Raw genomic sequence first — 26,283 nt, forward strand, 5'->3', positions numbered from 1 at the left:
CTCCCACCAGCAGCCCCACCCAGAAAGAAGGTGGTTATTATCCGAGTGCCTGAACCAGCCCAATGAGCATCTTCTCTGAAAGCTACCTCTCATCCTCCCGAACAATCCACACAACTTCAACTTCAACATCTGCCGCCCTCTCTTCACCCCTTTCTTTGGCCCCAAGCTTGTGTTATCCTCCCACCAACACTCTCATGAATGTAATAGCCCTCCTATTTCCTGCTGTTTCAATGTTTCTTCCAGTAGTTGCACTGTGTTCAAGCTTGGGTACATCCAAGACCCTTCCATGGCCAGCCAAGTAGAATCCTCTCTTCACTCCCCCTCTGAGATTGTAAGTCTACTATACTTTTTCTATCAGGAATAGTGGGTTTTTTTCTTTTGGGCGTCTTTAATCTGTATCACAGCATGTCAGTTATGAGATTACCAGGATTAAGTAAGTAGTGGTTGATTGTCTCTTCCTTTGTTTTCAGAAAAAGAAGAAACTCAATGGTCAGCAGAAAAGGAGGAACTTGAAAGAGAGGTATTATGAATTCTGATATTATGCACACAAAGCACAATTCTGCTGCCCACTTAATCTTTTTGAGAATATTGAATGAAAGTACTGTAATTGCCTTGGAAGATGATCGATAAACTCCTAAATTTGGCTCATATTCATGTCGATTGCCGACGAGATAATAAGCATATTTGTCAATGGGTCCGAGCATTACAAAACTGCCTGAAATAGAATCATTGCATCCTAGATTGCTCGCCTGAATTTTGCCTGATCTGGACATAAGAGAACATTTGAAATACATATGTGTTCATCCGCTTGTTTGCGTTAATTTCACCGTTGGCAGCTGGCTCAAAGCTACGTGTACTATTTTGTTTGTCCATTTAAAAGAACATTATAGAACATAGGTGATTTTTACGGTCTAAAAGGGTGTTTGGATAGAAACCAAACCATGGTTTCAAAAGTGCTTTTACGGTTTATGAAGTAAATATATAAAGGAATTTGTCTCGTTTTGAGAAAAAGTGTTTCTGAAACTATAGTTGCCAAACACTCTCTAAATAATTCAAGTTATCTTTGGTTTATTCAATCACAATGGGAAGTATAAACTGCCACCCGCCGTTTAAAAAGTTAGGCCTGTTAAAGTTTTCTCATCACGAGTATGTAGTACAAAGTACAACAGTTGGAACTACAAATTTCATACAATTGCCGATAAGGGTGGTGGGTAATAAATGAGGACCGTGCCTTTTAGGGGCTCTGCTTTCGATAGGATAATTTATGACCATGCATATTCTACCGGAAATATCGATATGTACATGTACATGATAGAGGATTATGTGATGACTTTTTAATGTAACGATTAGGTCTCTATGCTTCAAAGGTTGTTTGGATCAAGAAGAAAAGGTTCATGAGATTTTGGAGATGGTTTATAATCGGCCGAATGGTGCAGCCATATCGATTCCAAATTTTCTTCCTCCCAAGGTAATATAATACCCACTTGATTTTTTTCTTCCTTGTTATTTTAACAAATGGTTAATTATTTTATATTATCCATGTCATTTGAGTAGACGAAAGAGCTTTTAACAGAACTAGTTGTGGTGGAGGGTGAGATAGCGCGACTGGAATCCCAGATAAGACAACTTCAAGCTGGTTTGAGATTGGAACAAGAAGTGAATAAAGAGTCAAAACCAAAATATGGAATCAGGACAAGCTGAACAATTCAGAAGGTCCTTTGTCAACGGCACCAATTCCGATTCCTATGCCAAGTCCTGTTCACAGAAGTGTTCATGAAAGGATGGCATTTGAGACAAAGGCACTACACTTCATAAGCAAGGCTATAAAGGGCGATTATCATCTCAATGATTTCGCTGTCAACGACAAATCTGGGTCCTTGAAGAGCTCTGTTGAGCAGAAAGAAAACAATTTTCATGAGGATATGAAATTTCAAGATAGGCATCCAAAAAAAGGTGGGGCGACATTGAAGCCTAATTCTTCACCTTTTCGAGACCCTCGTCATCCATCACCTAAGGTACTTAAGCATGCTCGTTACTTGTTTATTCATGCCATGCCGTCCAATTTTGCTAAAAAAGATTGTTATTTGTGGAAAAATAGAAATAAAAAGTATGGAGCTCATACGCATCATTAAATAGCGTGGTTTGTGGGAGTTTAATTTGTTATACTATATATAAAAATTCAGGCACACCATGGCTTTCATATTTTTGTATCACTACATATTGTTTCAAAATTTTATCCCTACCTGTACGGAAATATGGTGTAAAATCCTTTTTTTTTTGGCGGCAACAGATTGTAATACAATCTCGCTAGTTAAACTAAATTTATAATTAGATTTGATTGCCAACACTTTGATTTCATTTTCAGCTGAGGGAACGGAATTTAGAGATGTACATAGATCCACCAACGAAGTCTTTATTGGATCCACTTCTATCAGAAGAGAACGATCTGAAGTGGCAACCCAACAGGTTGTCTGAGAGCATCATGAAGTGTTGAATTTCATATACGTGAGACTACTCAGAAACATCAAGAGCAACAGAACTGGAGAAATCGGGGCCCATTTGCAGGTCTGTCCACTCCTCTTTAAGCTCAATAAGCTTCAGGGTGGATCCTGGCATAAACCCAAAATCAAGCCTTGTGTTGCAGAAAGAGTCAAGACAACAAGACCCGTATGGAATTTTCGATACAGAAGAGTCCATTCCCAGAGATATTGGTCCTTACAAGAATCTGGTTATATTCACATCCGCTTCTATGGATTCCAAGTTCATCTCAAGTCCTTCCTCTATGCCATTGCTTAGAAAGTTAAGGTATCCCATAAATCAAATATTTCATGGAGAAAACTAAATTAGACTCAACTTGAAATTCATATATATATGTATATGCATATGCATATGCTAACTCACACGTTTCTCTAATGGAGCACAGGGTACTGATAAATAATCTTCAGACAGCCGATTTGAGAAGCCTTACCTATCAACAGAAGTTAGCATTCTGGATCAACATGTACAACGCTTGTATCATGCATGTACTGTAAATTTGATTTTATTCTTCCATTACGTGCAATAGAAGTTAGCTTAACTTGATTTCACGATGATGATTTTTTTTTTTCAACATTCCTTTGGCTTCTCCTCTCCTCTGGTATGAAAAAGAAATCTAGAAAATGAACGGTAACTGATTTGCCTAAGTTCTTATCTCAGGGTTTTATCCAATATGGAGTGCCATCCACACCAGAGAAGTTACTTGCACTGATGAACAAGGTACAGTCAAGAATCTTGACATAGAAGTTACTTGTCCTGTTCCTACATTCTTGAGATTCTGAAAGTAAATGGAACTGATTGGATGCAGGCCACGCTCAATGTAGGAGGAAACACACTAAATGCTCAAACAATAGAGCATCTCATTTTAAGGAAAAGATCAGCTTCAAATATAAAAGAGGTACATATTGTGGTACCCCCCCAATTATTATAGCAGGCCTAAACTGAGTTCTGTTAATTCAATTTGACATGGATATACATAGGTACATCGGAAGGGGGAGTGGGAAGAGAAGGAATCAATAGTACGTGAACTATATGGCCTTGAATCTATGGATCGAAACGTCTTATTCGCTTTATGTTGCGGAACTCGTTCTTCTCCCGCTGTACGTGAAAACCGGAAAAAAAAAAAACGAGGCTTTCTTTCTCTATCAGCAAGCTTCTTTAATAATTTCTATGTCCACTGCAAGCAAACAAAACGATGAAGCTGTGTGTTGTGTATAAATGCAGGTAAGAATATACACAGCGGATGGTGTGGTAACAGAGTTGGAGAGATCAAAACTGGACTATCTGCAAGCTTCAATTATGGTGACAAACACTAGAAGAATCGCATTTCCAGAGCTGTTACTGAGAAACATGCTTGATTTTGCGATGGACACGGACTCTTTGGTGGAGTGGGTGTGTAACCAGTTGCCTACATCAGGTAGTCTGAGGAAATCAATGGTGGATTGCTTTAGAGGCTATACCAATATCAAGGCTTCCACCATCGTTGACAAGATTCCATACGACTATGAATTTCAATACTTGTTGTCTGTATAAAGATGATTCTTTTCTTTTCTTCTTTCTTTGTTTTTGCAAACAACCAAAAAAAAAAAAATTTATACACAATATGCACCTATAACCTGGGTATGGTACTATAGAAATTGCGGGATGATAATAATAATATGGGGGTATTGAATAAGAACTCGGCAACTTTGATGTTTTTGACACATTTTTCTTTGGTGAATAACAATGTCTCATTCATGTCGTTACCCATATGAAAATTTGATTTTCATCACTGCTGTCTCCTATCCCACCAATTAGATTTTAGTGTGAGGATAAAGAATAACCTTTGATATCTTCGACAAATTTTATTTTGATCAATAACCTTTCGTTAATTGCGACAAACATATTGCATACAATATTTTTACAGGGTCGTGAAAACATTGATATCATCGGTCTTAATTATAAAGAATTAAAATAGAAATAATCAGGGTAATTAAGTAAAAAATATGATTAGCATAATTTATAATATTTAAAAAATTTAAAATAATTCTAAAAACCATTAAATTCATAAATATCCAAAGCGAAGTCATCGTGGAGCCAGGGAAACTGAAATGTCAGAGGGCAACTTGATACTGTCAGACCAAATTTTGGAATCTAAATAAAGCTTCGAAATCTTTCCAGCGACGTGGATCATATCAGGCCGCTTCGCTGGATCCACGTCGACGCAGTCCAAAGCTACACGTGTCGCCTCCTCTGCAACCTCTATAGGAAATGAGTCCTTCAGCCTCCAATCCAACCACTTCCTTGTACCCCCGCCGCCCTCACAATCACCGTCGACGGCAGCCCTCGCCGTCTCGATCACCGACGACCTCATCAAAGCGCCCCTTTTCTTATCGAACTTATAACTCAGTGGCTCCTCTCCTGATAGGAGTTCCAGCATCATTACCCCGAATGCGTACACATCGGACTTCTCGTTCGCCACCCCTGTAGTTTGATATTCCGCGACATGTATCCTCTCATCCCTCACTCCCTCGATTTTAGCTTGCAAACTGCCCCATTTTTTAATTCTATCGATCTCGTAGGCGACCGGGAAAGTAAGACTGCTCGACGATTTTCTTCTCCCTCTTCTTGGATTTCACCGCACAGCTGGGCGGTGCCGAAGTGACATATCTTGGCGTTGAAGGAAGGTTCCGTGACGATGATAGCACTGCTATTGATGTGATTATGGGAAAATCTCGCCTTTAAGCCTGTTCTGTTGTGAATTAATCGAGTCCGTGGGCTACGTCCGTTGCGATCTGCATCCTCGACAACCAGTTAGATAAAACAGTGAAGGCCGGGTTGTTTGTATTTCGCAAACAATCAGCGAGCTTGGTTCCACTCACAAAATCGTACACAAGGTGGATATGGTGGTCGGAGATGGAAGCTCCGAGAAGCTTGATTATACTAACATGGTGGCTGCGGCAAATTAGAGAGAGCCGTTGTTGGAGCTGGGTCGTCCCGATTTGACGTCGAAACTTGTGCTGGTAACACAACAACATCTCTGCCGCGAAGCGTGCATCGCCAAGAGGGAGTAGAAGAGGAAGAGTAGCAGTACTTGTCCGTGAAATTGTTAGTGGCAGAGCAAATTTCAGAGAAGGGGTAGACGTGGGGATTCTCAGGTAGGGTGTCTCTGAGAGTGGCACTAGCAAAGGAGCGAGGGCTCGAAACAGGGGCGTGGGGAGCGAGCATGTCACTTATGGAGGTGGTGTGTTGATCTGATGGTCGGAATGAGATGGAAGAGATGGTGGGGGAGGATGTGGTTGGTCTTGGGGATTTGGGATTGGGGTGAGACTTGTAAGATCGAGGGGTAGAGGTAGGACTGGCAGCGTTGATGGCCTTTTTTGTTTTACACATAAGGCAGAGATCAAGAAGATGGAGAAGCAAAAAACAGACGAATTATTATTAGCTGCATTAGATTTGTGAAGGAGGAGATGAAAGCAATATGGGGTCAGTCACTGCAGAATGTGGAGTTGACGAAGCCGAAGCTTACTTCTGAAGGCAAGACAGGCAGCTCTTAACATTTTAGTAGAATTTATACTTTTGAATCAACAACGTAAGTAGGTTAATAAACAAAAAAAGAAAATGTATGTGAATGGATTCCGCCCAGAACAGGTTATGAAATCATTGCTTGGTTTACCTCAGTTGCTTAGTGCGCATTTGCGTGTGTATATCTGCTATGACCGTCGTGGCTTACTGGACTTGGTCAACTGGGAAAGACTTGACAGGCGCGACTCCATTAATGTGCCGCTGTCGACATTACCGCCACTAGTCATGCTGCTCTTGTAATACCTTTCCAAGCCTTACGCCTGCATTTTCTAATCCAAAAAGGACTCTGCAATTTAAATTCCACACGGCTACCAAAATGGGATTTTGAAAAACAACCCGTTCTTGGAAAGCAGAGGGAGCCTTGAACCCCTCAGAGTGATGAGGAAGGGGAAAGAGATAAATAGGGCGGGTGGGTTAAAATGATTTAGGGGGACCACCTGCTCTTTATTTACAGTGACGGATGAAAGGAATCCTAATCATTCACAAATGAGTGAATGGAGAGAATTGCAAGGCTTCATGTAACGTCGAAAGTTCATTTCTGAGTCGGTCTCAGGAACATAGCTCCGGACAGCGACCCAGAAGAATGTGCAACTAAATAAAAAGTGGTAACAATGGGCGTGGGGCATTAGGCATGCAAATACAGATCGAGAGATGTCTTCAAAAAGAAAATCGGGGATCATAATGGGCTTAATGCCACGTGTTACCCAAAGGTCTGGACATAGAATCAAGGAGCCCAAAAACATGGAATACGCAAGGGTTTGGGGCCATACGAAACGAGGGGTGCGCATTGCGTAAACACAGTGACAATACCAACCTTCCACGCATGGAAGCAAAATATTGGCATCTTGAATTCCACATTGGGCCAGGAAGGCACTCATTAGCCCAAAATCGGCCAGCCCGATTATATTCCTTGGCAAGAGAGAGACTCCATTCTTTAGGTCCCCCCCCCCCAATTCTTTAGGCTCTTTTCGGCCACGTAATCTTTGATCAAAAAAGGAAAGAAAGGAAAATTATGACTGAGATTCACCAAACAAGAAAGAAAAAGGTTTGTAATTAGCACGATGGCGTGGGTTTACCAATAAATAGTTATTTTAACACTTTGGGAATCCTAGTCACCGAGGTTTAACTTCGCTGCTGTCGAGTTTTGAGGAATCTGTCTCAGTTCATTCCATCAATCATACTCCCACCCTATTTACTCCCGCCTGATTAACATTCCTATTTTAGGACAAAGCACCTTTAGCAGCAAATTAGCATCCTTTTTCCCTTTAAATAAAGTTTTGCTTAGCACAGCGAGATCCCTGTTGTTATTAAAGTACTGAGAAACTTTTTACCCTCACTCGCCAATTTTATAATCTTCTTCTTGCTGGAGCCTGTACTAAAAAGCAACACAGTGCTCTCGTGTATTTCCAAGGTTTCACGAATCAACAGTAGACACAGTAAATGTTGTTACTTGCGGCCTCCTCCTGTAAAAGCAACATGAGTGAAAAAGCAGGAAGGATAACGGAAAGTGGGCATGCACTGATGATATATCGAGTTTGAAATATTTGGTTTATTTGATACTGTATTTATATCAAAGCAACATTTTTTGTTGGGAGCAGATTGCATATATTACGCTGGCTGGCATTTCAACATGCTGATTCTCTTTGTAACCCTCCTTTGTAAAAAGGCGGGTTCGTGATTGATCCGCATCCTTTTGTGGGAATTGGCAATCACCCATGTTGGTTTGCACATTTGAACAAAGGAAAAAAGGAACATGTTCCTTCCTGGACAGACCCCACCCATCATTTAGATGCTTTCATGTGATTGATTACACAAATGAAGAAGGATCATCAATGTGACTGAGATTTCAACCCAGCCATCTGCCTTTTCGTGAAATATCATTCATATTCTTCCTTGAAGCTAGAGCATTTATAGACCCCTAGTTACATAGGCATCCTCTTTCTTCAACCATCAAGTTCATTAGTTCCACATCCGTGTTGACTCTGGCATGCACGCACATGCAGTATAATGAAAAACAATAATCCAGGTCTCCCTCAAGTTATTAGCGCAAAATATACAGTAGAGATTTAACGCCATGCATACTACACTGATATTGTGAATCCTGAAAGATATGGAGAGAACATGTGCTCGTCAAATGGAAGCGTGAATTGGGAAACAAGAGAGAAGGAGAGAACCATATGCGCGGTTTGGCTTGATTTATTTCAGGCATTAACTTTATGCGGGATTACCCAAAATGCACAAAGGAACAGAAGGGCTGAACAGTGAAAAGTGGGAGTGATTTTAAAGGATGAGTGAGGATGAAGGGACACGATTGGGTGAGGAGGGCGATGGAGCCCCAGAAGAATGGCAGTGGCGTGAATATGGGGAAAGCGCAGTGCCAAAAATGGGAAAGAAACGTTGGAATGGGGAGAGAGAAAGAGAGAAGTGAAAGGTTGAAAGTGACATGCACTGAGAGGACAGAGGGCGTTGCACAAGGCCAAATGGCACCTACAGTCCCACAGGCACATTAAGGGCAGGCCCTGCAATGGATATTTATAGTACTGCAACCATGGTAGGCAGCTAATATAGGCCAGTTTTCTAATATAGGGTTTCTGTAGTGACGTGATTGCCTGACCTCACCACCAATTTAAAACCCCCCTCCGTCCTCGCCCCCCACACTTTAATGGCGATTGTTCCTTTTGTTGTCTTTTCTTTTTATGGCTCCTCAAATTTTAAGCACACATCCTTCCCCTGCTTAGCTTTTATCCGCACACATAGTTCTATTCGATTTACTGTAATGGGAATATGTATGGGATCATCCATATGTCCAAGCTTCAACCAGATAGTTAATTATTACGATAACTTGGGTGTTACTCTAATGTGGGCATATTGAGGATTTTATTGTCCGAGGGGAGATTATTTCAGTATACCATGTGGGTAGGCCTTTTATTTAAATAAGGGGTCCCATGCATGCACAATTTGAGACAGATAACGGACAAGATGCACTTCAGTGGGGAGGGATACGAAGAACAGGCGGTTGGTTTTGTGTGGAGGGTCGAACAGAGATGGCCATTGAATTCTTCATTTACTTCTTTGCCTGTGGATGGCTTTCACTCCATCCGATTCATTAATGCTCATAATTAGCCTTTGTTTCAGTTACATTTTCTCATATCTCCTCCAGCAGCCAGGGCTTGACCTGACACTTCAGTACTCCAAGGCCTACATCAAAATCGACCGTGTGATCTTCCCAAGTTAAATATATACAGATAGAACTGCCTTTGTGCGGGTCTACTAGAACCAGAGTGTAGATCGTATAGTAATGCATGGATAAAAAGGAGAAATAAACAGAGAAAGAAAGGGAGAGAGAGAAGGAGGAGGAGATGACGTAAGGTGAGGAGAGGGTGGCTCGAATGTCGGAGAGGAGCAGAGTGGGGAAGATCTTTTGGTTAATGGCAGTGGTAATATCCCCATTTACCGATAACACGAGAAAAGCTGATCACACGCTCAATTTCCAGCCTCTGTTCTTCTTTCTTAATCTCCACCCTCGCTTTCCATTTTTTATTCCTCATCTCGATGAGCCCTCCGCTTCCTTCCTTTATTTTGTTCCCTCCATTTGTACCTTTCTGTCTTCCTCCTTATTCCTTTCTTCTTTCTCACCTTTACATCTTCTCTTTACAAATAACAACCAGTGGGAGTATAAAGTCCCAGTTGAGATGTACATATTGAGCAATTCAAACCAGATTTATTCGCTTCTCTTATAACTGCAGAATCATCATTTTTTTGACACCTTCATACCTCAATAAAATCATAAGCTCGTTTGCCACCGGGAGTCAAAAAAACATGAAGAGTTATGATGAACAAAAGATTGTTGGGAACGAGGAGCGATGTGAGGGATGGTGTCGTCCCTCGGTTCAATCAACAATAGCTCTAAGCTGGACTGACCCACGTGGTCCAACATATGCCATCACCTTCTCTCTCCCTTTGTTTTAACTTTTTCAGTACTCTCATTTTTACTTTCTGTTTTCTTTTACTTTTACTTCTCTCCTCTCCCAATCCGTCCTTTGTATTCTCTACCACGTAATTTTAGTACCCTTTTTACGCTTCGTCCATGCATCATTTATTTTTAAAACCTCCCCCCCCCCTCTTTTTTTTTGGTGTTTTTCATTCTTTCTCTGTTTCTTTTCATTTTTACTTTAAAAGCATCATTCTTATCCTATCTGTCACTGAAATCAAACGAGTCCCCCGCCCCGTTTTAGCCTACCGAAACGAACATTCCCATCACGTCTTCAGTTGTAGGGAGAAAGCCGTGCCATGTAAAACAGACGCATGAAATCACAAATCAATTTCTGTCTTATTTTCACTGTAGTTCTAAATGGTCGTTTGGAATTAAGCTTTTTGCACAGATGATGATATTGCCTTGATACAAGTGTAATATCCTCATTTGGAAGAAAAGTTATTTTCAAACAAATTTTTAGATATTACAAAAAGAATAGGGCATCTTGGTATATCAATTTATCCTATGTTATTTCGTGGATCCTCGCATGTGTTTCTCCCTGAATTGTTCTTCTCCTTCCTTGAGTGCTCCTTTTCATTTTCCTCCCTGTTAACCTAGCTAACTCCGATAAAATGTTCTTCTTCTTTTTTTTTTGAAAAAAATCAATCAAAGACTTGAGCTTAGTGAGTTTTAATTATGTTGCCGAAATTGTGATATTAACAAAGCGCGCAGTTTGATTTAAGTATAATTGCTACAGTCATCACATAATGTTAGAGAAAAAATGAATTTATATTAATTTGAATATAAACCAATATAACTAGCCGCAAGTCCGTTTTACATCCTCCTGGCTCCTACTAAATTTACAAAATATTGAGAAAAGATAACGAAAAATATCTGCTCTGCCTCCCATCAATTTGACCGTTCCCAGGTTGCAATTTGTCGTCTTGAGGTTGGGAGGTCAATTGTCGTACATATAACAAGAGTGACTTTAATTGCACCGGGTCTCCTGCCAACCATTAGTAGATGTATATATTAAAACAAACGACAACAATAATAAATATAAAAATCATACTTTAATTGATGTTTCTACTATTATAGCACGAGCCCAATCTACTCCTTGGCGTAGATAATCTATATATCTACGCATCCAAATCTAAGCATCCAAATCTAAAGTCTACACCTACCAGAAAGATAAGAACTTTTGTACTTGAGAAACAAAACCGGACACTTCTGAGGGAGAAAGGGAAAAATAATTAGACAAGAGAAGACGACCGTATAATACAACATTGTATGGTACTAAACTAAAGGAGGAGCGTCACATTCCCCAACCACTTAAAATAAATTTATTAACGGCGACTTTACGTTAATATGGTGTTAAAGAGCGCTTTATACGTTAAAAAGCTAACGACCACCGATGATCCTATATTGCAATCATTGTTGGGGGTGTGTGCAGTGCAGTGCGCCTTCCCACTTCTCGCTCTTCACCATTCGCTTCTCATTGCTTCGCCGGAATGTGCACTCCCAAGCCTATCCTCATCGGAATTTTCACTGCTTCTCTCCTCAACTTGCGATCTGGTCACTGCTACTTCTTTTCCGAGGTAATAATGAACCCACTGTTCCCGTCAACTGTAATAAAACTGCACCTTTTGTTTTCTAGCAACTCCTGCTTACAAGAGTTGACGATGCACCAGCATCATCCTTCTCTTTCTATAATATATCTGCAGCTTACACACTCCCCAAACCACTTTAACTTCTTACCCGGTGTTTCGTTTTTGGTCTTCATGTGTTTCTCGTTTGTTCTGCCGTTACTGGTACATAAATTCCTCTCTCTCTCTCTCTCTCTCTCTCTCTCTCTCTCGCTCGTTAGTTTTTACGGTTATAAATGGAAATTCAGATTTTTCATCCACAGTCTCACTACATAGCTCGAGCTAGTTGTGGAGTCCGGGAATTGTTAGGGTATAGTCGGAGTATGAACCAGTAGATCTGTTCGAGGGGCATCAAACTAGGGTTTTAGGATGGTTTAAAGTTGCGTGTTGTGGTTCACGTTGATGGGGAGGTCTTAGCTCGCTTTTGTTTTGGTTTTGGAGGATGCTAATTTGGTGGCTTATGTAGAACGTATAACCGACCCAGTAATAGGGATTGCAGTGTCTGGCGGAGAATATGCAGATGCAAGACCTATGCGTCTGTAATAGAGACATCTTTCGGTCGGGGTGGGGAAGAGGGTTTTAAAGATTACTTTCTTTGTTATGTCGAACCGAACCTCGTGACCAGAAAGGGAACAAGTAACCGTAACTAACTTTCTCTTCTAAGCATTCAAACTCGTTGTAGGATATATGTACGTTTCTTTTGGCTCATTTTGTCCATTTTTTCCCTTTGATATGTGTCGCTCTCTTCCAGTACTAGCTCAAGTTTACAATAGTATGTGCGGTTCGTTTCGGCCATTCATGACAGTAGCTTACTTCATTATTGTCTCTCTTTCGTGCCTGTTCATTGGTAAAGGAGTTCTGGGTCCGAAACTATTTTACCCAACTTGCGTTCTGGGCTTGTTTTGATCTTTTAAACATCTAAAGTATGCTGGATATTTTCGCAGGCGAGCAATCAAGATTGAGGTTTTGGAGGATTTTCTGTCGCATCTGTCTTGTGTGGGGTTGGAATGAGCAGTCTAAGGCCAGAATCGCATGTAGCACAACAGATTCGGCGTGACAAGTTGAGATTCCAGAATAGTTCCCAGCATTTACAAGATTTCCCGACTAATATTGAACAATTGTCACTACACGCGGGCTTAAACTCGGATTTTCTGCAAGTTAGGAGTGTGAGAAATGCAAACATGCTTTACGAACCAGCTTTTTATTCATCGGAAATTGCTAGTTTTTCAACACCTTTGAATGCTTTATCTGCTGGAGGCGAAGTCAAACCTAGTAGACTAATGTTGTCCCACTATGCTTCATTGCCCCATACATCTGTATCGGAACCAGCACCGTCGCCAGCCGACCAACCCCGAGACAACTTGGGTCATGATTGGATGATTAATTACGGAAGTAGTTCCGGGGTAAACGAAACTAATAATCCCAACTCTAATTTTGCGACTGAGCTGAATAATAACTACGCGTCTGTGTATCAGCACTTGGTGAAGCCTAGTTACAGCGAACTCATCGGAAGGCAGTTAGGGGAAATGCATCATCCTTCTTCTCCTCCTCCACTTCCTCAGAATACTTTGCACGATATCGTCAAGTCCGCTTCTATCAGTGCCCAAGGATCCGATCATATAGTACCGCAGATGGAACATCCTGGCCATGGGATCTGGATAGGAAATCAAAATCAGTCAAGTCAGTTTCATTTCGGAAATACAAATTTGAGCGATCCCATGAATCCTCAGGGATTATCTTTATCACTCTCATCAAATTCCCATTCCAAGACTGCTATTTCTGGGTTCCCATGCAATGGTGGACATGGATCAGACGAACTCTACTCACGATGTGATAAATCTGCGAAATCTGTTATGAAGCCCTCCTCCTTCGTAACTAAAGATTGCGGAAAATCACTCCAAGACGTCGTGGGAGTAGCTTCGAGCACTAGCAGTTATCGAAGTAATGTGGGCCCGCTTGGGCCTTTCACTGGATATGCAACCATTTTGAAGAGTTCGAGATTCTTAAAGCCAGCTCAAGAGCTGTTGGATGAGTTCTGTAATATGTGTGGATCTAACATTATTATTAAAGGACCTGATGGTTCAGATTTATCGAGGGTGTCTGGAGAAGTCAGTACTACTTCTGCAGCTAATGCAACTGAAATTGTTAGTGCAAAAGTTAGCCTTGGTAACGCAGGTGCTGCTTCGTGTTCTATTTTGTATAATTCCAAGGAAAATAGCGGTGATTGTGAATCAAGAGGAAACTTTGATTATTCTTCTCGGTCGGCGTATCAACAAAAAAAGGCGAAGCTGCTGTACATGCAAGAGGAGGTTGGTTATTAATTACTGCTTCTTATACGCATTTCATGAGTTTACTTTTGTCATATATTGGGTGCTTATAACTAGTGTGAGGATGGTTTTTGTTGGAGTTTTCATATTTTCATATTATAGCGAGTAGATCTGTCAGAAATGCACTGTTCATCTGTTAGAAAAGCCAAATGTTTACATTGCCGTGTGCTGCAGGTAGATAATTGGGTGTCTGTCGGTATATTGAGGGTTGGTTGTAAGATCCTCACGCTATCTCACTGTCAAATGAATCTGGGTGATGAGTTCTCAAGAGTATTTCTTTACTCTGAACCTTAATAGTCAGAATCATTTAAAATAATGATAAAAAGTGGGGCTAAGTTTTTTCCCCCAAAAAATGAAGAAATTAGTAGCTGGAGTGATAAAGGGGCAAGTCAGAGCAAGTTTGCGATTATATTTATTCGGAATTATCATAATTTTTTTCTTTGAGATCTCTAGAATTTCATATCACTAAGATAAAAGGTTGTCATTCGTTTCGGATTGCCGAAAAGCGACAAGACCGAAAGATCGGAATTAGGTTCGGCTGTCTTTTTGGAGGCTTTAATTTTTTTTTATGCCACTAGAGATAATGCGTGTATCATTGATGCGGATTACATGTTTGTATTTTATGATGCTAATGGATTCCTTTGTATGACTTTGGGGATTTCGAAGCTTATTCCACCATCTCATGGATACCATTCATGTTTTGAGATATTAGTAATTAGTTTTTGATTAATTTCATGACCAGACAAAATTGTGTGTCATTATTTTACTTTTTTAAGAATGAAATGTATTAAATCTAAGGTGGTTTGCCAATTATTTTGAGAATTGTGATGGACCCATTATTGAAACCAAACGCAAAAACTGGAAATAGAAGCAACAAAGTCCTTGATCATTTTTATATTAAAAAAAAACTTATTAAAAGATAAATAGAAGAATTGGCAGTAATATTTGTGTAAGTGACTCACCCGTCTACTTTCTGAGAATTAAAGCCTTCTGATGCCTTCTTCCTTCAAGATCTGCTTTTTTTTTTTTTTTTTTTGTAGATCTGATGGGCGAGGTTGCAAAATCTTTTGAAAACTATACTGAAGTTCAAAGCTCTTGCCCTAATGAGGGGGAAGCTTCTTTTAAGATAAATTTTCCCATTAAGAAAGGAGACAGTTAGGAAAACTGAGGGGAGAAGAAGAAAAAGCGGAAGAGTGGAAGAACAGGTTGGTTGCTGCTACAGCTGTAGTGCCACCCTTAGAACAAAACAAGGGGGCAGTGGTGAGTCTCTTAGGGTGAGGGACGATGGAGAGGAACCTGACCTGGCCCATTTTGTTTAATCAAATGCCAAATTTGCTTTAATTTTTGGAGCGCATTGCTGTCATAAAGTTTCCTTTTAGGTGAAATAAACATGATTATGGTTTTTACCTGATGGGAAAGAGAAGGGGTAAAAATGAAAAGGGATCTCGTTATTATCTAGTTGATGCCGATGCTATCGTTGATAGTGCTATTTGGAGTCCCTTTTATCTATTCGGTATGGGCAAAATTTCCTGATCCTATGCATGGTTACACCTAAGAAATTACTCCCTTGGATCTGCGTGTGAAAAATTTTCTAGATATGTTGCAGGCATAGTCCGAACCTGATTAGCACGATCGCATTTCGTGGGTTCTGAATTTCCTTTCTAGTTGTTTGAGATATTTTATTCTGATTTCATGGGAGTGGGTTTTCGGACCAAAAAAAGAAGATTTTATAGGAACAAAATTTTTATGCACAGGAAAGGTATTTTCCTAACTTGGAGAAGATTCTGAAAGAAAATGTTTGCTTTCTTATGCTTGTACTGTGTCACATATACCTAGACCTGTAGGCTATCTAGGAAGAATCCTGCCTTGTGGCGGTAAATATATATATGTGTGTATGTGGGAACCCTGCCTAGTGTGAGCTGGAGCGCATAAAGTCCATCACCCTTCAATTTTCACTGTCTCTTCCACCCTCTAATCATGTATTCTTGATCAAATTTCTACCATCTGTATGTACAAAGCACTAGGTCATTGAGCTTGATGGTTGGAATGACGTTCTTGGTTGCAAAACAGCTTGCTGAAATTGGCATGATATGGTACTCAAACTTTCTATGTCGAGTAGGATATCATTGTTATACTTTTAAGCATAAAGAACTCAGTACCATCACAATGATGAATAAACATGATGCTATCCTACGTATTTTCCATCAACACATTTTGGGAATGCTAAGATCTTGTAATGCTTGGGAGTTAGGCAGTGATGAATATTTTTTTTGAGGACTAGTTTGATGGCTTATCGTTTTTTAAGTGTGATTGTTACTTCACTTGCGTTGTCATAGTAGTGCATAGATGCTTCTGAAAGATGGACGTTAATTTGATCATGTGTTGGGCTATAATAATAGGTCACGAGAAAATGCAGGCAATATCACCAGCAAATGCAAATGGTTATTTCATCTTTCGAGTCAGTAGCAGGTCTTAGTTCGGCTGCCCCTTATATCGCTATGGCTCTCAAGTCAGTAGCAAGACACTTCAGGGGCCTGAATAAGGCTATCTCAGAACAGATCAAGCATTTGAGAGAGGCGTTGGGGGAAGATTTGTCAGGATCCACGTCTGGTACAGTTAGTAAACTTGACACAGGGCTAACATATCTGGACCAGAGCTTTCAGAAGAACAAAACTGCATTTCTTGAACATCCACAAGTATGGAGGCCCCAGAGAGGCTTGCCGGAACGCGCAGTCGCGATTCTTAAAGCTTGGTTATTTGAGCATTTCCTTCACCCGTATGTAAACCCTTCGTCCCTCCCTCCCCTCTTATGTCGAAAGACGAGAAAAATTGACGCACTTGCGTGATTTCTTTCCAGGTACCCCACGGATACTGATAAACACATGCTGGCTACACAAACTGGCCTATCTCGAAACCAGGTGGGGGTCCTACTCTTATTTCATTATTGTTTTCTGTCGGTATGTTTTTTCTGTTTGGTTGATTGATTAATTGGGATTTGACGCCATCAAATCTGTTTTTAATGGGTCCATGCCATGGGCCAGCAGGACAACATTTATTTCTCAGGCCTTCGTAATCTGTGTTTGGTGTTCTTTCTCTTGTCCAGCAACCTTATAATTAAGGCTCGACATCTGCCGTATTACAACCCTTTTAGCTTTCTGATATTGTCGCTTGAATGCATGTGTAAATATAAAAAATAATACAAATGAGGAATATGTAGGTATCGAATTGGTTCATAAATGCTCGAGTCCGTGTGTGGAAGCCAATGGTTGAGGAAATACACAATCTTGAAACGAAAGGCATCGCCGGTGGCAACCAGAACGAGGGAACATCTGGTGCAGAAAGAAGCAGTCAACAAACTATGGTTGAAGAAGCTCTTGGCAAGTTTGGTAGGCACGGAGACGTAGTACCGGAGAAGCAGTTCCAGTGTTTGGGAATGAGTTCCTTAGGTGGGAATTCGGAGGGAATGGGTTTTATGGGTTCAGAGCAATGGAATCAAGAGAAGAGGTCCAAATTGGAATATCAGATTACGCCAAACATGGATGGGACATTAATGGGTTCTGTACCCTACAGGCGCGGTGCAGGCCTCGATGTGGGGGGACTTGGTTCTGTGTCATTAACATTGGGTCTTAGACATGGGGTTGAAGGCGTACAGCGGCAGCAGCAGCAACAATTACACCAGGAGGACCAGATTAGACGTCACTTTGGAGAGCATATGATCCATGACTTTGTGGGTTAGATCTTCTGTCTGCTTTTACACCAAAGTAGAACTGGAAAGAAAACATGAAAAATAAGGAAAGACGATAGCATAGAAAATACTGAGTGGAACTGTCGAAACTTCAGTGAAAGAAGGATTCAACGTTCAAGTGACCATATCTGGGTTACGCACTATTTTTATGTCTGTAGGTTTAGGTGAGTTCTTGGGCTGGCCATGAAGTTTGGCGTGCAAGGTTCGTCTTGAAACATGTTGAGAGAAAAATGATGATGTTCGAATTCAACTTTCTGGTGTATGGTTCTGAACGAATTTACGTGCTGTTTGTGCTTAATTAGGGAACCGCTCTGCTAATTGTTACGCGAGCTATAACTAACAAAAGCAGAAAAGAGTATGAAATTTCAATGTTGGAATAGCGACTACTCTTTCTTATCTTGACGATTTAAGCCGTAACGAGGTACATCTTAAGAAAAGTAGCGTCTGAGTGCTGAAAGCTGTGCGATCACGTCTGGAAAAGGGGGAAGTGGTATGCCAACTTTGGTAATCATAATGGGTGATATTAAAATATTCGAAGCGTTTTGTAATAAAAATCTATATTAGATAAAGGAAATACTGTGATTATGCACAGAATATAATTAAATGGGAATCGAAGTCTCATGAATCTATATTCTCTCCCTCAACTATACCAATACTTGACAACAAAAAGTTCTGAAAGGTTTTCTCAGTAAAAGGAAAAAACCGAACTTTGTGTATCGGTAAGATTTTACCATAATTTTAGAATATCCACCGATATTTTATGTCTTGAGATGCAGCGGTGATGGGCTGTTTAACAAAAAAGTGCGGGCCCTCCAACCTAAAACGGCATGGCTTTGATGCTGTCGAGGCCACAGCTGGGTGGGAGTGGTCGATCGGGCGATGTCGTTGTTTTCAGGCCTCCTCGATCCTTTTTTAATTACTATTGCTCTGATCATTTTGAAGACCTATGGATCGATCTGTTGGGCGATATGAAGGATTGGTTATCTTCTTTTCATGTCCTTTTGTTTCCATAATTCTAGCGTTTCTACTGTCTATCGAAGGGAAGTGGCACTCAATCTCACTAGTCACCAGGCAAATAGAATGGCCATAAGAGGAAAGTAGAGAAAGAAAAGGAGCATGCACATAAATACGATCACTACTTATCACATATATGGCTTTACACAGCAATTTATTCTCTCTCTATATATATATATAGGTGACAACCCGCAGTATTGCATACACCGCAACTTTTTTATTTTCTATCCTCAGCCCTTTCTACGGCAGTTGTATATGTATATATATAATGATGTAAACATGGACGCATACACAGATTTAGCCACCTCCATTGCCGCCATTGAAGTCGCGCCTGGGGATGTGGTGGTGGCTATCTGCAGAAGTGGTTCCACCATACCCATAAGGAACACTGGAATCATCGGCCTCTTGGTTCGAATCCATTCTCTTTATTTCATTCACGGAGTCCTTCTCGTCCGCAGCCAGGCATATGTTCAGCATCATCAACACCACCAACACAATTGTTGCAAACTTCATCCCTAAATTATTATCTCAAAATAGAATTTGTAGCAGCGGAATTAACTGATGAAACGGAAACCAGGATAAAGTTAGGCCAAGTTACTCTTGCGTACCTCTGTGGATGGTCATGTAAAGATCAGTGTGCGGTTTAATCACAAGAGAAAGGAAAGTGAAGGTGAAGTTACTTATATAGGGCGTGTAGAACCCATTAGAAGGAGCACCAAACATCAGGTGGCTTGCTCAACATCCATAAAAAGAGATAATGATAGTTAGAAATTGAGACTTGAAATGATGGGGTGCAAAGACACAAAGGACACACCATAATAGGAAAACCCCAAATTAGAGGGACCAAATTGGATAATCCAAAAAGTCAACGAGGCACGTTTTATAGTGCTCCTGATATCTATCACTTGATCTGTCACGTAATAGATGTATCCAGCACTTAAATGTTGTTCCAGATATTTCTTGGAATAAATTATATTTTAAGGATTTAATCAAATGTGCGGGAAATTCAAAGATTCTTGAAAACTTGAGGCTTCTAGTGTAATTTTTCTCTATTTATTTTACAGTTGGTAGTGAAATGAAGTTTTGATTCATTTATATTTAAACAAATTAGTCGTCGGCTAATTAATTCGTTTGCAGGGTTTCTACTTCATAATCCTATCGGATAAATTTGTTTTAATTTTCCATTTTGGGCCTTGTCCAATTGATCGGCCTATGTTTCAAGACAATTTCAGTCATCCACTTGCTAAGCCCAAGTCTGAGACGACTTTTAGCAGCTACATCACACGATGGCTCCCTTGCTTAGTTGACTGATTCTCTTCTTCTCCTCCTCCTCTTTTTTTTTTTTTTAAATTTTATTTTGGCTAACATAGTTGGCTGATTCTGAAGCTTGTTGTAGCTTGTTTGACATCACTGCTGGTAAAAAAAAAAAAAAAAGCTTGTTTGACATTACTCAAATATTTATAAAAACGTTTTACGTAAGCCAAGACAAAACTTCTTTCACATACTTATCTTGTATTCTGTAAATCACAATTAAAAAACTGCTTATAAAATATTCCAAATAGGCTCTTCTTACATTTACTTAGATAGAAGACGTGTTGATTGGAACTGAATGAGAACTAAATGAAAGTGCAGCATGTGAAAATACTTTTTATTTAATACTCCATTCAATCTTAAGTGTAAGATCTATTTTATAATATAAATTATATTATAACATATTTATATTATAAAATATGTTTTATACTATAGACCGAGGAGAATTAATTATTTTTGTTTCCATACGAAATTATTTTAATTCGTCGTAGTCTTGGCCCTGTAATAATGGATCACCAGCAGCTGGCGAGGGTCTTTTCAACCATCGCAAATTAAAGTTGAGATCTGGAATAATTCAACAAGCTATAATGACCTCCCTGGGCTGAGTCAAGTATCAAGGAATTCAACATTCTTATTTAAACATAAACTATAGATAGAAAAAACCGTGTTGAGATAAGTTCTTCTTTTTTGGCATACGTGTTTTTTTCTTTGGCACGCAATGGAATACGTGTTGAGATAAGTTACGCAATGGAAATGCTGATTGGCCACCAAAAATCAAGTGATAGATTCTTTAATTATTTATTGGCTACCATTTGGGGCAACAATTTTTCCCACTCTCCAAAGGATATGGACCCTGTTGATTTTGTTATTTAAAATTTTTTTTGGTAGTTTTTTGTTTTGTTTTGGGTAATATGAAGTGGTAAGCGGAAGACGAATCTGTGGGCTCTCACAAGTGGGGAAGAACGTACCATAGGAGGGAAATTGATATGGGGTGGTCGCTAAATAAGAAAGACGCCAGTTAATGGAATAGGTATGGAGGGGAATTTAAAATTGTAAAAATAGAATGCTATTATACTGCTAGACACTTGTACGTCTATTCCGCACCTTTAGCTCACTTAATCCATAAAGACAGATTAGGAAAAGATCAAAAGGAGCAAGTTGCGTTTGGGTGTTTAAGAATTAATTCATCATGCAGAATGGCATGAACCAAGCCCCGGCTTGCCGTCCAAGAATACATGCAATCTTTGGGCCCTGTTTGGCTCAAGACGTATGTTGGAGGAATTGGTATTGATATTGTACATTTTGCAATATTTGATCTGACGACTTCGGTAATCATACGATTACACAAACACCACTATTTCCTGATATTAGAAAATCAATTCTTGGATCGAAAATTTTGGCGGAAACCGACCCAGATGGCATATTCCCTTATTAAAACACAAAAAAATCCTCATTCCTGCGACTTAATTACAAACCGTGAGTGACACTGTGTTCTACATTTATGCTCTTTCTCCTTCCCAAACGATTTATGCGTCTCTCACTCTCACTCGCACCTCTCTTCTGTACATATACGCTTTATATATATATAACACTTTCACTACTGCTCTCTCACCATAAATAACAAGATTATCCATGGACGACCTGACCGCCCATTTCTTCCTGGCACTTCTTCTCCTCTCTTTCTCTGCTGCAACCTCTCCTGGTAATTTCATGCTGCGCTCGTATATGATTTACAGCACCTATATGTGTGTTCTCCAGCTTTATTCGATCGTGTTGGTGCGATGCACAGGGGATGATTTTGACTACGGTCCGAATAGTAAGAATGGGCCGGCTCATTGGGGAGACATTCGTCCCGAGTGGTATAAGTGCAAAAATGGAAGCAGCCAATCTCCCATTCGTCTCAGCAATCGTGAGGTTCACTTTACATCCCGTCTAGGCCCTCTTCACATCAACTATCGCCCCTCCAATGCATCTCTTTTTAATACCGGCCATGATATTAGGGTAATTAATCACCTCACGTTACTCTCTCTCTCTCTCTCTCTCTCTCTCTCTATACACACACATGATTCAGATTTATGGCTAATTTAATCATATGGGAATGGTTGCCTAGCCAGTTGGGGTGGACTTCAGGCGCAGGCTATCTTCTCATCAATGGAGCCAAATACGCTCTCCAACAGTGTCACTGGCACTCTCCTTCCGAACACACCATTGATGGCAAAAGGTGCTCCCTCTTTAATTATATTAATCGTACACATTTATATCATGGCCATACTATTGGAAGCTTGATCGATACGTGCATTCGCTTCATGCACTCACATAATATTTGAAAAGCAGGTTTGATTTGGAGATACATATGGTGCACAAAAGTGAAGCAGGGCAGATTGCTGTGATTGGCGTATTTTACGAAATCGGCTGGTTACCCGATCGTTTCTTGCAAACGGTGGCTAATTAAATATATATATATATATGTACCATAGCTAGCTAGCTATTTCTTTTCTTGTCCTGTGTTTGGATGTGTGTGTGGTCTTCTTTTCTTTCAGGTAACGGATGATTTGGTACACATTTCTCAAGACAGAGAGGCAAAATTATCGTTGGGTGTGATTGATCCAGAGCTTGTCATCAACATAAACAGGAGACGGTATTACAGATATATGGGTTCTTTAACTACTCCTCCTTGTGATGAGAATGTGGTGTGGACCATTGTTGGAGAGGTTTTCATCTTCCTTTGCCAATAATAAGAATCATGTCAACGCATTATTTCACTAATGTGCGTGAGGGATTATCCTTGTCATCGTTGCTGTTCTCAACTTCTGCGTTTTTCATATCTCATCAGGTTAAACCCGTTTCAAAGGAGCAAGTTGGACTGCTTCGACTTGCCGTTCAAAACGTAAGCTTCGTTTTCCCCCCATCTTTTTTCCTTTGAAAAGAGACGTAAGTTATGACTTTAACTTCTTTCGCTCGCCTTATACACATCCACATTACCATTAAACTATAGGAACCACAAGAAACTGTACTGAAGAAAGATTAAGAATGATCAAAATTCATCAATAATCATGATTTTATACTCATATACAAACTATCTCCGACGAGAAAGATGACACTGAGCAGAGTTCATCAGCCATATAATAAGATTACATCTGTAGTCCCGTTGTGGCTTTCATTTAATGTAAATTTAGTGTAATTAAATTAAATTTCATCACTTAATGTGATAAACGCTTTTATATGCTCGCCAAGGAAAAATTTTCTGAGCAGCAGCTTGATTCGTCTACTTTTGCAGGTATTTTATGCCAATGCGAGACCCCAGCAACAACTAAATGGTCGCTTGGTGCAACTCCAAATATCAAAATTTCTGCCGTAAATAATCTCACTCGCAACTTCCAATAGCGTAAAGTGTGAATCTTTGACATCCTGAACAAATAAATAATGTAAAATAATGTTGTTACATTAGTAACTCACGGTGCTACATGAATCGACGTGGATATATATATGTGTGTGTGTGTGTGTATTTTTGTCAGTTGACGGCGACGTCAGGAAATTGACATTAATTTGCATGATATCCAGATTTTATTGTTGCTTTGCCCTTTTGAAGCAAATATTCATATCTTACGGAGAAAAATATTTTTTCATATATTATTCAAACAAGATTTAACGCCATTAAAAACACTGCCAAGCACTTGCGATTTCGCAATTTAACATTCAAGATCAACATTGATTGCCGTCAAAGAAAAACGCGGACCCAAGTGCCCAAAGCATTTTTAATAAACTGATTAACTTTGATAATTGAGTGTAATTCATGGCATTGAACCAGGTGAACAATTTGGCGTGGTCATTTGTTATCGGTTCTCATGACCAAATGAAGCTGTGAGAAGTAACCCAGAAAGGACAAAACTTTCGCGCATCATTATCTCTTGTAAGCGCTAGCTTCCGCTTTGCAGTCTCTACTCTTCCCCCCCCCATCCTTTTTTCTCCTTTTTCTTTTCTAATAATGAAATTACTACCTCCGGTCTTTAATATAAGACTATGTTTGACTTTTATTTTGGTCCTAAATATAAGACCCCAATTCACTTTGTCTCTCATATTTATATATTTTTTTTTCAAAGTAACCCTTTTAACAATGATAGTTATAGTCAATATACTTGATTAGTAAGGATATTTTAGGAAAGAAAATACCAATTTAGGACAAATAACTAACTCAACTTACTTTCTTAATCTCTTCAAATTAGTCAACTGGATCTTATAATTAGGACCGGAGGTAGTAACATATTTCAATGGTTAAGATTTTACTTTTTATAAGCTATTTATAAATTTTTTAAAAAATATTTAGTATATTTGCAAACTATTAGAATTAATTTTTAATAGAGTTTATAATTTATTATCTATTTGTTTTTATAATTTGATATTTTTAAAATAGTTTTAAAAAGATTTATCTCTGAACTGTTAAAATATTGACATAATAACTTAAAAAAAAAAAAAAAAAGACAAGGACAGAGGATGAGAAGGGAAGAAGAGAGGTTCTCGACTGGCTAGCCGCCGCTGCTAATTGTCCTGTAACTTATGGGCAGACTTACAACTTGTGGCATGTAGGCTTCTTCATACCTCACAAATTTAATTCAATTTGTAATATTATTTTTTATTTTTAATATAAGAGTTATTTATAAATTTAATGTGATTCTAAATATAAAATTTTAATTTACTTTGCCTTTCATATTTATTTATTTTGCTTCTAAGTAATTACGGTAGCGATTGCAATAGTTGTTTTAATGTTCATAATTAATAATGATATTTTAAGAAAGAAGTATCTATTTAGTATTAATATAAATAACTAATTTTTTTAATATCATCCGGATCTTTTTTTTGTACAAATTATTTAGGTTTTATATTAAGCATGGAGGTAATATCACATTGCAGCGCTTATCCTTCTAATTCGAAAAATGTCGGACACTACTACGTGGGCTCACAGGCACGTACAGCCCAGCAAAAGGACTTCTTCCTACTTCATAATTTATTGGGCTGCTTCTGCTCGTGATTGATCCGTTTTTGCAGACGGGGCATAATTCCCATTTTACGGAAATCTTGCATTCTCATTTTTGAGTCTGCATTTTGATTTAGATCTTGGCATTGCGCGGAAAATAATGGTCAAACAAATTCACAGAAGGTGAATGTATAATTCAAAAATTAAATATAACAATATACTCTTATGAGGCATTTTGTAGTGTCATTAACACTACAAAATAAATTTTACATTTAGAATCAGAAGAGTAATAAAATATGTTCTAACTTTTCAATACCGTTTTTAAGAAATCCATAGGGATGAATGTTTCATTTATTAATCTCTTTGGAACTGAAGGAGAATGCTCACCTCTGAAAACAACATTAGTAAGTGACATGGCAGTATAATGACACGTGAGCTTTTTTTCTAAAAAAAAGAAGTTACGGATTCATTAAATTTTTTATAATTTTATGTCCTTAATGCCTATTTAATTCAAAAACAATAACAACGACAATAAGAGATTGATGCAGTTCTTCCGTTTTGCCTAACATGTGTTAGCCTTGACACCCGATCAATGGATACTCATCAATTATAAATTGGCGCCTGGCGGAACCATCTCTCGGGAGGGGATATGATTGTAGTAGATTATATGTTACGGACAAAACGGTCACACTATAAATAAAATAGATAACAAATTTATACAGTTCTTTTTTTATTTTTTCCCGCATTTTATAGGCGAGCTTATAATTTTCATAAAATTTTAAAAATTCATGTTATTTATTATCTGAAAAATAATATATCTTTGACTATCTGAAATCAAGTTGAGTGATACGATCCCATTATCTCTAGCGGAGGTAATGATTTAAATACTTTTAATATTTCGGCAAAAAAAAAACTTTTAATTATAAAAGGTAGACTTTCGGGAAAATTATAGATTCTTGCTGACTATCCCAATAAATCCTAAACCGTACCCTTTGAATTTTGGCCGTATATTTCTTTTCTCCCTCCCAAGGGAGCAAAAAATCGAACGTACCGAAGAAGGTTCCTGATTTTTGTTCATCCTCCCGTAACCCGGGCATGATTTCTATTTGTTCACTGCATGGATTCTAATCCTACCAAACTCGATCTTCAGGGCTAAGTTCTCAGTCTCCACGCCGCAAATCAAATTGCATAAACGG

The 26,283-nt window shown here is 39.1% G+C and overlaps 2 protein-coding genes and 2 pseudogenes across 2 annotated transcripts; 3 read left to right on the forward strand and 1 right to left on the reverse strand.

Moving 5' to 3' along the window:
• The first annotated feature begins 77 nt into the window (after positions 1 to 77).
• Positions 78 to 4,231, forward strand: LOC114761469 (uncharacterized; annotated as a pseudogene).
• Positions 4,232 to 4,599: 368 nt separating this feature from the next.
• LOC114761500 (lysM domain receptor-like kinase 3) lies at positions 4,600 to 6,183 on the reverse strand (annotated as a pseudogene).
• A 5,344-nt stretch (positions 6,184 to 11,527) lies between these two features.
• On the forward strand, positions 11,528 to 18,034 carry LOC114761460 (BEL1-like homeodomain protein 8). The gene is made up of 5 exons (XM_028950830.1): positions 11,528 to 11,670; positions 12,663 to 14,027; positions 16,445 to 16,821; positions 16,903 to 16,963; positions 17,263 to 18,034. Exons 2-5 carry the CDS (start codon positions 12,726 to 12,728, stop codon positions 17,779 to 17,781), a joined length of 2,259 nt encoding a protein of 752 aa, XP_028806663.1. The 5' UTR covers positions 11,528 to 11,670; positions 12,663 to 12,725; the 3' UTR covers positions 17,782 to 18,034.
• Positions 18,035 to 21,747: 3,713 nt separating this feature from the next.
• On the forward strand, positions 21,748 to 23,980 carry LOC114761478 (alpha carbonic anhydrase 7-like). Its single transcript, XM_028950851.1, has 6 exons — positions 21,748 to 22,116; positions 22,230 to 22,336; positions 22,450 to 22,555; positions 22,656 to 22,826; positions 22,949 to 23,002; positions 23,924 to 23,980. The coding sequence occupies exons 1-6, from the start codon at positions 21,748 to 21,750 to the stop codon at positions 23,978 to 23,980; spliced, it is 864 nt and encodes a 287-aa protein (XP_028806684.1).
• Positions 23,981 to 26,283: the final 2,303 nt, after the last annotated feature.

The sequence above is a fragment of the Neltuma alba genome, unplaced genomic scaffold (assembly GCF_004799145.2).
Source record: "Neltuma alba isolate B1F8T4 unplaced genomic scaffold, ASM479914v2 tig00001693_pilon, whole genome shotgun sequence".
Taxonomy (NCBI): Eukaryota; Viridiplantae; Streptophyta; class Magnoliopsida; order Fabales; family Fabaceae; genus Neltuma; species Neltuma alba.